We start from the raw sequence: 12638 nt of genomic DNA on the forward strand, positions 1-12638 counted from the left end.
TTGGCCATACCTAAGTAATACCTTGGCCATACCTTGGTCATACCTTGGCCATACCTTGGTCATACCTTGGTCATACCCTGGTAATACCTTGATCATACCTTGGCCATACCTTGGTCATACCTTGGCCATAGCTTTGTCATACCTTGGCCAAATCCTGGCCATACCGGTCGCGGAAGAACTGGGGTGTGCATCGTTACCCATAGTCATAGCCATACCTTTAATAGCGATACCTTGGACATGACTTGGTCATACCTTGGTCATACATTGGTCATACCTTGGCCATACCTTGTTTATGCCTTGATCATACCTTGGTCATACCTTGGCCATACCTTGGTCATACCTTGGTCATACCTTGGTCATACCTTGGTCATACCTTATTCATACCTAGGCCATACCTTGGCCATACCTTGGCCATACCTTGGCCATACCTTGGTCATACCTTGGTCATACCTTGGCCATACCTTGGCCATACCTTGGTCATACCTTGGTCATACCTTGGCCATACCTTGGTCATAGATTTGTCATACCTTGGTCATACCTTGGCCATACCTAAGTAATACCTTGGCCATACCTTGGTCATACCTTGGCCATACCTTGGTCATACCTTGGTCATACCCTGGTCATACCTTGGTCATACCTTGGCCATACCTTGGTCATACCTTGGCCATACCTTTGTCATACCTTGGCCAAATCCTGGCCATACCGTGCGCGTAACAAGTGCGGTGCGTGTCGATACCCAGAGTCATAGCCATACCTTTCATAGCCATACCTTGGTCATGACTTGGTCATACCTTGGTCATACCTTGGTCATACCTTGGCCATACCTTGGTCATACCTTGGACATACCTTGGTCATACCTTGGTCATACCTTGGTCATACCTTGGTCATACCTTGGTCATACCTTGGGCATACCTTGGTCATTACTTGGCCATACCTTGGGTATACCTTGGTCATACCTTGGCCATACCTTGGACATACCTTGGTCATACCTTGGGCATACCTTGGCCATACCATGGTCATACCTTGGTCATACCTTGGTCATACCTTGGCCATACCTTAGTCATACCTTGGCCATACCTTGGCCATACCTTGGTCATACCTTGGTCATACCTTGGTCACACCTTGGTCATACCTTGGTAATACCTTGGCCATACCTTGGTCATACCTTGGTCATACCTTGGTCATACCTTGGTCATACCTTGGTCATACCTTGGCCATACCTAAGTCATACCTTGGCCATACCTTGGCATACCTTACCTTACCTTTGCCATACCTTGGTCATTCCTTCGTCAGACCTTGTTTTCATACCTTGGCCATACCTTAGTCATGCCTTGGTTATACCTTGGGCATACCTTGGTCATACTTTGGTCATACCTTGGCCATACCTTGGTCATACCTTGGCCATACCTTGGCCAAACCTTAGTCATACCTTGGTCATACCTTGGCCATACCTTGGCCATTCCTTGGGCATACCTTGGTTCATACCTTGGCCATACCTAGGCCATACCTTGGCCATACCTTGGCCATACCTTGGCCATACCTTGGTCATACCTTGGTCATACCTTGGCCATACCTTGGCCATACCTTGGTCATACCTTGGTCATACCTTGGCCATACCTTGGTCATAGATTTGTCATACCTTGGTCATACCTTGGCCATACCTAAGTAATACCTTGGCCATACCTTGGTCATACCTTGGCCATACCTTGGTCATACCTTGGTCATACCCTGGTAATACCTTGATCATACCTTGGCCATACCTTGGTCATACCTTGGCCATAGCTTTGTCATACCTTGGCCAAATCCTGGCCATACCGGTCGCGGAAGAACTGGGGTGTGCATCGTTACCCATAGTCATAGCCATACCTTTAATAGCGATACCTTGGCCATGACTTGGTCATACCTTGGTCATACATTGGTCATACCTTGGCCATACCTTGTTTATGCCTTGGTCATACCTTGGTCATACCTTGGCCATACCTTGGTCATACCTTGGTCATACCTTGGTCATACCTTGGTCATACCTTATTCATTACTTGGCCATACCTTCGCTATACCTTGGTCATACCCTGGCCATACCTTGGTCATACCTTGGTCATACCTTGGCCATACCTTGGCCATACCTTGGTCATACCTTGGTCATACCTTGGTCATACCTTGGTCATACCTTGGTCATACCTTGGTCATACCTTGGTCATACCTTTGATAGCCATACCTTGGTCATACCTTGGTCATACCTTGGTCATACCTTGGTCATACCTTGGTCATACCTTGGTCATACCTTTGATAGCCATACCTTGGTCATACCTTGGCCATACCTTGGTCATACCTTGGTCATACCTTGGTCATACCTTTAATAGCCATACCTTGGTCATACCTTGGTCATACCTTGGTCATACCTTGGTCATACCTTCGCCATACCTTGGTCATACCTTGGTCATACTTTGGTCATACCTTGGTCATACTTTCGCCATACCTTGGCCATACCTTGGTCATACCTTGGTCATACCTTGGTCGTACCTTGTCCATACCTTGGCCATACCTTGGCCATACCTTGACCATACCTTGGTCATACCTTGGTCATACCTTGGCCATACCTTGGTCATACCTTGGCCATACCTTGGTCATACGTTGGCCAAATCTTGGCCATACCGGTCGCGGAAGAACTGGGGTGTGCACCATTACCCATAGTCATAGCCATACCTTTAATAGCCAGTTACTGTTACTGTAATCGACTGTTACTGTAATCGACATTGATAATGCTAATTCAAGGACGTCATATACATCTAATAGATATAACTGTTATCACTGCATAACCTCACACGTATATATTTGCATTATGGAGTGAAACGTACGCCAGCTGTAGCTAGCTATAGTCTGTAGTGTTGTCGGTGTGTGTGTTTGTGTGTGCGCGCGCGCGCATGTGTGTATGTATGTGTGTGTGTGTGTGCGTGTACGCGCGCGCGCGTGTGTGTGTGCGTGCGCGTGTGTATGTGTGTGTGCGTATATATGTGTGTGCGAGTTTATACCTTCAAATAGTTTCCGATGATCTAATTGTACAAGATTCAATATATTGCACCTCAAAAATAAATAAGAAATGTTGCAAAAGCTACTGCTCCATCAAGTTCAGGGAGATTTATCATGATATACCCTCTGCTCCATTTCACCCCATTTACGAACTTTAGATAATCGTCTGTTGTAACGTTAAGCCGTGGTAGATGCTATAACCATCCTAGCCATACTCAATAATGTAAGAGTAAGATCTGGTGTGCTTTGGACGATCTCTGTATGCAGGACGTTCTGGCCGGACCGAACGAGCCCTCTGATCTTTGTCAATGAACTCATTCCCTTCCCATCGAGCTATTGGAGATATGTCTATTCAGATCGTTCCCTAATCCCTTTAGCTATTACCGAGGTGAACCAATCACAATGATATTACTCGTACCTAAATCCGGAAACGGGTGCCCTGTTTATCTTTTTCCGATTGGAATTAAGTTACATAGCTGCACACTAGGGTGACTTTGGGAAGGAGAAGGGCGGAGGGGAGAGTCAATGACCCGAAGTCTTGCATATTTGCACATGTATCTGCCAGTAAATGTCATTTTCAATGCACTACTTACAGCTCTTGCCTGAGTAAAGGAAAAGAGTGTTCATCATTGAGAATCTCAAGAACATGGACAACATCGTTTAATGGCCTCATTAGCTGACTCATTAGCGAGTATTTTTCAGTTCGATTGCACTCGGCTTCTAGCGAAATAGCCCACTCGAGTTCTTGTCGCAGAGCCATGTAGAGTTTGCTAATAAGGCTATATATATATCGTCGTCGTATTCAACCATTACGAACACACACAGGATGGGGTGAGGAGGGTCTTTGTGAAGACGTTTGAATATGCGTTTTCTGACAGGCTACAGACTTGGGGGTGAAAAGTCACTAAACCATGTCTGAACCCTACGGTTTGATCCACTGCCAAGGCTCCTTCGTTAAGCCTATGACTGACACTCATTCCCTGCCAATACGACACCCAGTCCCTGAAAATTCGCGACCCTGATCCACGAGAGCACAACGGTGGATTTTCTTCACGTAGAATGACGTAAAACCTCCTATAATTGGGCAAAAGGTCGATACTGCCGCCAGCTAGAAACATCCGCACACGATACGTTCCTGCTGGGTGGATTTCTAGAGACTTAAGTTCGTGACAAGACCACGCAATCTTGATCTTATGACGTCTCCCGAACATCGGAACTTGTTTCGTGCATGTTTAAAGAAAGATCCCAACCAAAAAATTTAAATGAAACTGAAACTACTTTAGCCTTTATTGGTTTGCAAGACTATTGGTATTGACACTAAATATACCTACGCACCAATACTATGGCTGCGAATTATACCGAAGAACCAACTAGATCAGGGACAGCCTTGCCCATAGAGTTTGGAACAGCATGGTCGCATTGCTGAACTGGCATGGTATGAAAAACAGTGAATAGTTCAGATTCATCCATTCCAAAGACAACATTGCTATGCTAATATGTATACATTGTAATCTACAGCGTTGGCACGTAACGTAACATAACAACAATACAAAGGATACATGTGATTCCAAACGTGCCATTATTTCACCATCAAATAAACGCTTATCTAGACAGGCCGAAACATTCAGTAATTGCTACTGTCTAGGCCAATTTAGATTAAACTTCAAACTCATGGACTAGGCATGTTGTATATGTTGTAAAACGTTATATGTGTACGGCGTTTGATTCATGTTCTCAATGCGTTACTGCATCGCAAGGTGTACGTATCTTCACTGGCTTGTATCATTGATTCCAAGCAAACTTATTTGTCAGTGCAAAGGAAAAAATAAGACAAAAACACATGAAAGATGGCTATCACGGAGCAAGAATTACTTTCACACAGGAAATTGCTTTGTTTATGACGCAGAAAACAGCAGTATACTCAAACACACTACAGCGTTAGAATAAATGTTTTCGTAAGTGATCTCTAAACGTCGGCAAAGAAAGGACAAACTATTTAGTAATGGTGTTGCCACACACAAACGGGCCGTATAGCATATAAATAAACATCTCTGCGACTATTATCTTGACGTTCTATCCCCAGGGAGCACGTTATCGCTAAAGACGGCTGCTAAATTTGCCGGGCGACCTCCATTACACTCCGAAGCTCTGTATGCCAGATAACTGACACTCTGACGTCAATCCAGGCCCGCGCGCGAGCCGCCGCCTCGTAAGTGTGATGAACTGGGATCCCCTGAGACGAATGCATAATAAGAGTAATTTCTCCTCGACTAACAATCTGACATGGGAAAGATACTCGGAAATTAGTTCCTCTCACAGGGGAATGTGGATACATGTATATACATCGCTTTCTTCTCTCACGTGCATTGGAATGAAGTACTGGTGTACTGGCCTTCCTTGCTCCATACATTGTGTGTAGGCTTTAAGCAAAATTAAAACACGTCGATGACAAAAAAATATCTTATCAATATAGAGAAGACTGGAACTGTCTATCACACTTTTTATTATTCATGATTCTATGTCACGGATAGGTTTATGCAAAATTAATGTGCCAAAATTCTATTCTATCCATACAAAGTGCATTTCCTTCAAATATACAGATATAGCGGCATGTCTTCATTTTTTACAAAAACAGAGCAGAGTCGTATTATTAAAACCACATTATTGACTTGCCATAGCCTTTCCTCAGTGGGTTCTATTATTTCCCCACGCGAACATAGCGCCAGGAAGTTTTTTTTCCGTAACATTGACGAGCATACGCTGACTGCAAGGTGGTGATTCAAATGCCAACTTAGATCACGACTATACATTTATTCCTGCAAATAATGTGTTTATCATTGGTTGAAGCCTGTCTGACATATCTTCTGACGGAGCGCTAGCGGCGGAGTTGGGGCGAACCCTTCGCCATTCATGTTTCTCTTTCATCTCTGTGAGTACCCTCGCAGCGGTGATACGGAGTACTAGTACTCCACATCGGCGACATCTGGGCAAACGGCGGCCCGCCTTTCGTGTGGAAAAAACCTTACTCGGAGAAACCGTGCCTGATAGATTACCGACTTTTCTTGGAAAGGTAAGCCAGTCTGCTCCCGTGCACACGTAAAAGGAAAATTCTTCCATCGCAGTCGTGACTATGGGTTATGACTTACGTCGTTCTCTTAACATTGAATTGCCTTGTGGAAAAAGCCAGAATGTGACCAACATATTGGATGGCAGGGTTTTTTCTGGCTTCCTGAAAACTACCCAGTGCCACTAACAGAATTGTTTCGCGACGACGAAGCCTGGGTCTGCCTTCAAGGGTCGGATGAGGTTATCACCACGATACACCCACACTAATCTGACGTCAAATGGCTATCACTTTGCAAGCAAGACGACGTGCTCAGCGTAATACCATCCTTCCCACTCCAATCCGAATTCGGAAATCGGCATGGCTTTAGATAACGTTTGGAAAAAAGACAGCTGTGAACGTTGCTTCTCAGAATCCCACCAACGCAGAACCAACAGCTGAGCTACAACACAACACAACGTAAGTTGTGAAGGGGAGGATAGACAGTGTCTCTAGGGCGCAGTATAGCACAGACATTGTACCCGGTGAGTACTCTTTTTTAATCCGTGTATATGCCATATTTACATGTTCTACAAAGTCAGGGGAAGTCAAGTCGTTATAGCCGCAAAAATCAGACCCATATAGTGCTTTCAGTATCTCTGTCACGTTTGTAACCCGGCATTATCAATTCTGCATTCGCGTTTTGCCATATACGCAGACAGATGGTGACGCTATCAGACTGTGAATGAAGATTTCCGAAACGGGTAATTGTGAAATCCTTCGGAAGCTGAAGGTTTAAGGTCAAGACATATCTGCATTGCCGTAGAGTTGATTGCTGTCACATGTCTGGAAATGCCAGCTGATTGGACCAACTGAAGAGGTGATTTGGAGTTAGCTAATCGACCTTGCTTGCCGAAGTATGAATAATTTGGCTTTGGGTTTGAATTCTTACTAAGACTATATGCAGGCTACATACCTCGCAGTGTTGAAAAGGAAATTCGCGTGTCTGTTAATATATTTAGGTACCGCTAGTTCTTGTGATTCAATGTGACATATATGCGATTGTAATTGCTTCCTTTATTACATAGTATCGTTGTAATATCGCGTTATGTGACATTCGTGTTGAATCGGATCCCCACATTTACACATAGGCTCTGGGTAGCAGAATAGGACTCCAATATGATGGGACGCGGCGCTCTAGCGGGGGCAAGACTCGCCAGCGAGAGGAAGAAAAGAACCTTGAAACTACAGAAGCAAGGGACAAAGAAGCTTCGTCGCATTACACCCAAACCAGCTAAGATCATGGTGATCAAGGGCAGGATCAACCTGCTCTCCCCGTACACCATCTGTGTGCTCCTGGGCTTCTGTGTCCTTACCGTCGGGGTGGTGATGTGCATGTTTGCGTACGAGTACGTGGAAGTCGCCGTGCGTAACAACAACAACTCTTCCAGCACCGCGGAGATGGACAGAGACCGGTCATTCCTTATAAACCGAGCCTTACTGCGGGACTTTCGGCTCATCGGCCCGCTGATTGTGGGGTTAGGAGTGTTTACAATGCTGTGTGGGATGACTGCTTTACTAGAGGACAGGGATGGGAGAACGAAAAGAATAATCATCCGCGAACCTACGGACGAAGACTTCGAAAGGGATGTAGGACCAGTCTCGCCGACGTCATCTTCTAAAGCATACTACCCGGATTATACAAGAATAGACAGACTCCCAAAATACAGACTTCCGCGGTTTACAGTGGGCTCGTGTCCGAACCTGCGGTACCAGCCCGACTCGCCCGCCCGTCTTAACCCGCTACGGGGGTACATGAAGTCCATGCCGTCCCCCGTGCCGGTACGGGACTTGTACAGGTTTCAGCCTCTGCGATGTATAGGGGAGGCATATGATCTGACTTAAGCTGACTTTATCTGGATTCATAGGGCTTACAGAAGTATGTCACAGCGTTGAATTAATAAGAGAAAGTTTTCCCCTCTCAGATGTTATTTTCGACATTCATCTCTTGTAATTATTACGTGTTGTGTCATGAGGCCAAATAGGAGCAACTTTTTCAATGTTATTTTCTCAATATAATAATAACATAGCGTTGAAAAAAGAGGACAACATGCTTCAGTAGCTACGCAGCATCTACATTTATGGTCTATAGGAGCTTGTTTATGGTCTATAGGAGCTTGTTTGGACTGTTAACATGTGATGATGTTGTTACATCCGTCGGTAAATTTGCTTTTGCAGAAGAGATGTTGAAAACGTCTGCGTTTTGCGTGCAAATATAGGTCAGAGTATAGGATATCAAGATTCATGAGATTCACAATAGTCCATGACAGTTACCATGTGTACGTACAACAGCTGGGTTTGCATATACCCGTGTTATGCTATACGGTCACAGTTACGGTGCCCGTGGGGTGGAAGGTGGAGTGATAGTCCCGACCGGGCTCCGAAGTCACAAAAATGTAGACTGACGGACACCAGGTGACACCCCTCAGTGTTTTCATGATTAGGTCACGGAGTCTTATTTTGACTGCGAGTTTAAGCTAAAACCGGGACCAACCGTGCCCAAAAATAGTCCGGTATCCGCAGGGTGCCCCAAGGGGTCACGTAGTGGTCACGCCCGAAAGTGCCAAAACACAGCCCGTAAACTACCCGACGGGCACCCGATTGTGACCGTAGCATTATTAGGACTGCACCTTAATATTTCTTCCTCTTGTCACGCTGTATGTGCTTGGAAGATTTTTGTAATGCAAGCAGTCCATGAAACATGTTTGACGATTGTTGTGGCCTAATTCTCGTCGTCGTTTACGTAGCACGTATTTAGTCGTTAAAGTCAGGAAATGACGTAGGTTTGTACACATAAAGTCGACACTGTAATATTCTCTTAATGCTTTCATGAAAATGCAGAGGAGTGATTTATCACGTAATTTGAGACATTATGATGCTTCTCGTGTGTTCCAGGGAGGAGTTAGATTGTTTTGTTTTTAATCATTACATGTGGTGTACACAATGTCGATGGCGTAAATATAATTATAGATGAATTTCAGTGCAGTTTTATGTCTTGAAGACTGTGTCACACTGAATGACAATCAATATACATCATGACTAAAACGCACCGTATCCAAGTGCTTTTCACACCCGCCATCCAGGATGATGCGGTAAATCTATAAGATTATGCATCGTTAAAATTCACCCCGTGTCCCCACTACATTGGCAACACTGAAAGCATGTGTGCATACTAATCGCGGTCATTATAATCAAGTTAAGGTAATGGGACCATTAAAGCCTGGGTAATGGTTTCCAAACCTTTAGAATAATTACGCAATCGATTCGAGTTTTAACAGTGTTTGTCAGGAAAGTGTGTTTGTATTAGTTTTCGGGGTGGCACATGCATTCATGTCTTTTGGAGAAAACAATTCAGTTTGCTAGCCTCCGTTGCAGTCTTCAAACGGGGCTGTTTTTTTGTTTTGGTTCGCGATTTTCAACGTTGCCGTTTGCTAGGTTCTCTTGTGCCGGGAAAGGGAGTTTGCCGTGGAGAGGGAGTTTGCCGTGGAAGGGAGTTTCGCCCCGTTTAACCCCCTTTCCCGGCACAAGAGAACCTTGACAACGTGAAAATCGCAAATCACCCCCCCCCCCCATATAAAAACAACAGCCCCGTTCGAAGACTGAAACGGAGGCTATCAGTTTGCAGATTGGAAACGCATTACCTTTCAGTGCCAGTCATTTATATTTATACCCCGTACCGCTCTGAAAGTCCTCGTCCATTACAGCGCACGTCATGATTCATCAAGCGACAAAGATCTGTACGGAATGGCTGTACGCACTTGACTACACCCTGTTCAGGGCGAACCAAAGTAGTCATTCATTACCCATCGCGCAGAGCAAGTCGATTCACTCGTTTAGAAAATTGCAATCCAACGTCACACATCACTTATATAGAAGCATTAACTCTCATCATATACAGCGTTATATCGTGCGTTTGCACGCGCAAATCTTCACACAAAGTATTAGAATGTCAAGATCTGGGGCAACATGTACACGAGAGCAGGTCTTAGCGTGAAGCTGATTCAAAGGGTATTGGAGTTAAGTCTGGACATTCATCTTGTATCATGCACAACTATACAGTGTATTCACTGCTTCAAGATTAATTACCCTACTAGCCGGTGGCTATTGCAAAGTTAGCCCTTGCAACAAGCAAGTACGGATCACATGACTTGAACATAAAACATAACTTACAGTCTAAACTATGCTACATATGGTGTCTAGAGGGAAGGTCAGGGTCAGTATGTACAATAATGTATTACAATTGTATGCGGTTTCAATTGACTGTTGGGGTATTTAGTTCAAATTTGGCCCCCGAATTCAAACATGTTTACTACAAACGAACAGCTTGTATCGTGCGTGCATCCCGACTATCACGTCACACGGACGCCCCATATATAAAATTCATATACATGTACAAATATGAAACATTCAACTCTGGGTTGACGACCTACCGCACAATTCACGCATCTAAAAAGAGAGAACGGTCGATCAACAGCTTTGATGTCGGGTCAAACTATATGTACAAGAGCTCTTTTGGAAATTGGGGTCGACGTGTGGAGTAGGTACATGCAGGTTCAGATGAACAAGGAAATACTGGATAGCAGACTCCGCCCCTTGATAGTAAGCGCCCTCTGGTAGAACATAGAAAAACTGCAATGCATCATGATTGTCTTCCATGTTCACCTGTATCATCATCCCGTCTCCGTGTGTTCGCACTCCCTCTGCTACCTACTGATCTTTTTATTCCGAAAACAGACGACAGATACACCAAAGCAAAGCAGTCGACTGAAATTTAGTGGTTTACAATAAACCATGTTTATACATACTATTTCTTAGATTCATGTGTTTGTGTTGCTATATGTGCTTCATCTTCACAGGCCCGTTGCAGAGCTGAGCTTCACCTTTTAACCGCAAGAGGGTTCCCCCAAACTTTCGGAGGAGGTTGATTGTCGGATAGCTTGTGGCTGAACCAAACAACCTAAGTTTCATATTTAGTACGTTCATGTTTAGGCCATTTTGATTTGATTATATCCTTTAGTAGATGACATCCGCTCGCGCATCAATTTCGCGCGCGCGCCGTTTCCAAATAAAAAAGTTTTCGGCCATACTGTGATGGAGGGATAAGGAGTGCAGAAAAAGCCCCATCCCTGAGAAGAGAGCGACGCGAATACTTTCCCCGAAGCATAAGAAAGAGTGTGGTTGGTTGGGTGTGTAGCTTCTACCCTCCTCTTCACATCTCAACATCCCCGTTCCCTTCCTACCATCCCTATTTGTCCAGACTTTTCGCCTGTTTTTTTCTCAACGACCACCTGCTTTCCCTCCCCAAAGTCAAACTGTGCGCCTTTTGTGATGATATCGCCATTTTCATATGCCTACCCTCATTAGCATACGTGCTCATTTGAATAACTCCCCTGATTGGTTACCCTCCTAAATTGAGTTATTGACCACCTGTTTCTCGCGTGTGGGTACAGGTGTAGCGTTGGTTTCATCGCAGCTGTGGTGAATACTAGTAACATCAAAGCAATGCGAAACGTGGAACACAGGGGGCTGCATTTGACACCTGCAAAATTGTACGCTATACTTGATTAGAGAAGCCAACGTGAAATGGGTCGAAAGGCTTTACGCCAAATTGTTGCCACCTTTTTACGTGAAATCTAATACATGTGCCTTCATATAATGTCAATTGTGTCAAACCAATGACCTTGGGTAAAGGAACGTGTGTTTTTGTATGGTCTAACGTTATATATTTCATTTAAAATTGATTTCCGGATTCGCACTCCCTGTAAGTTAAACTGTTTTCCCATAACCCTCTCTCCTTCTAGATTTATGGATGATAATCAGGTTTGTAAGAAAATTGCGCGACCGTGCTTTAATTGAAGTGTCCTTGTCCGCGCGCAGTAGTTCGAAACCGGTTTTTCTGAGTGGCTATCTGCTGCTTGGATCCCAATGATGTCACACATTGGAATACTTGGTAACGTTTTGTAGATGATCGGGACAAATGACTTTAGTTTTTCAACTCGGGACAAATGACTTTAGTTTTTCAACTCCAAGTTGGATGGTAGTACAACTCAACATATATTAGCTATATGGTATCTTTGTTTTAAAATCAGAACAACAATAGCCATGGAGATAAAATGTATTCGTACAGAATTGAACCAGTTGAGTTGACAGCGTAGTCAGTTGAATTGAGGTCATTTAAAAAATAGTAGATGACCCTACTGTCCTTTTCCGTCAGTAGAGGAGTTATCATTGAACAGTTAAGAGCGATTTACCCTCAATATGGTGTTCTGGAGGACAGTTGAATGAGGTGATTTGATTACGTTTCAACTTCCTTAAAAGTAGATGAAACATGAAACGCCTAATATAGATACTTTTTCCATCAGTAGGAGTTATCAAGATGGGTAGCGTTTAAGAGGCAGACAGCGATTCACCCTTAACGATGTTCTGAAGGACAGTTGACAGACCGACCCGCACGTTTGACACGGTAACCCATCACGCCTGCTCAGCCACGCCCCCATACTTATGCCGC

At 44.3% G+C, this 12638-nt stretch overlaps 1 protein-coding gene across 1 annotated transcript; it reads left to right on the forward strand.

Moving 5' to 3' along the window:
- The first annotated feature begins 6253 nt into the window (after window positions 1–6253).
- Window positions 6254–8458, forward strand: LOC118410055 (transmembrane protein 200A-like). Its single transcript, XM_035811531.1, has 2 exons — window positions 6254–6615; window positions 7222–8458. The coding sequence occupies exon 2, from the start codon at window positions 7250–7252 to the stop codon at window positions 7973–7975; it is 726 nt and encodes a 241-aa protein (XP_035667424.1). The 5' UTR covers window positions 6254–6615; window positions 7222–7249; the 3' UTR covers window positions 7976–8458.
- The last annotated feature ends 4180 nt before the right edge of the window (window positions 8459–12638 follow it).

This window comes from Branchiostoma floridae, chromosome 2 (genome assembly GCF_000003815.2).
Source record: "Branchiostoma floridae strain S238N-H82 chromosome 2, Bfl_VNyyK, whole genome shotgun sequence".
Lineage (NCBI taxonomy): Eukaryota > Metazoa > Chordata > Leptocardii > Amphioxiformes > Branchiostomatidae > Branchiostoma > Branchiostoma floridae.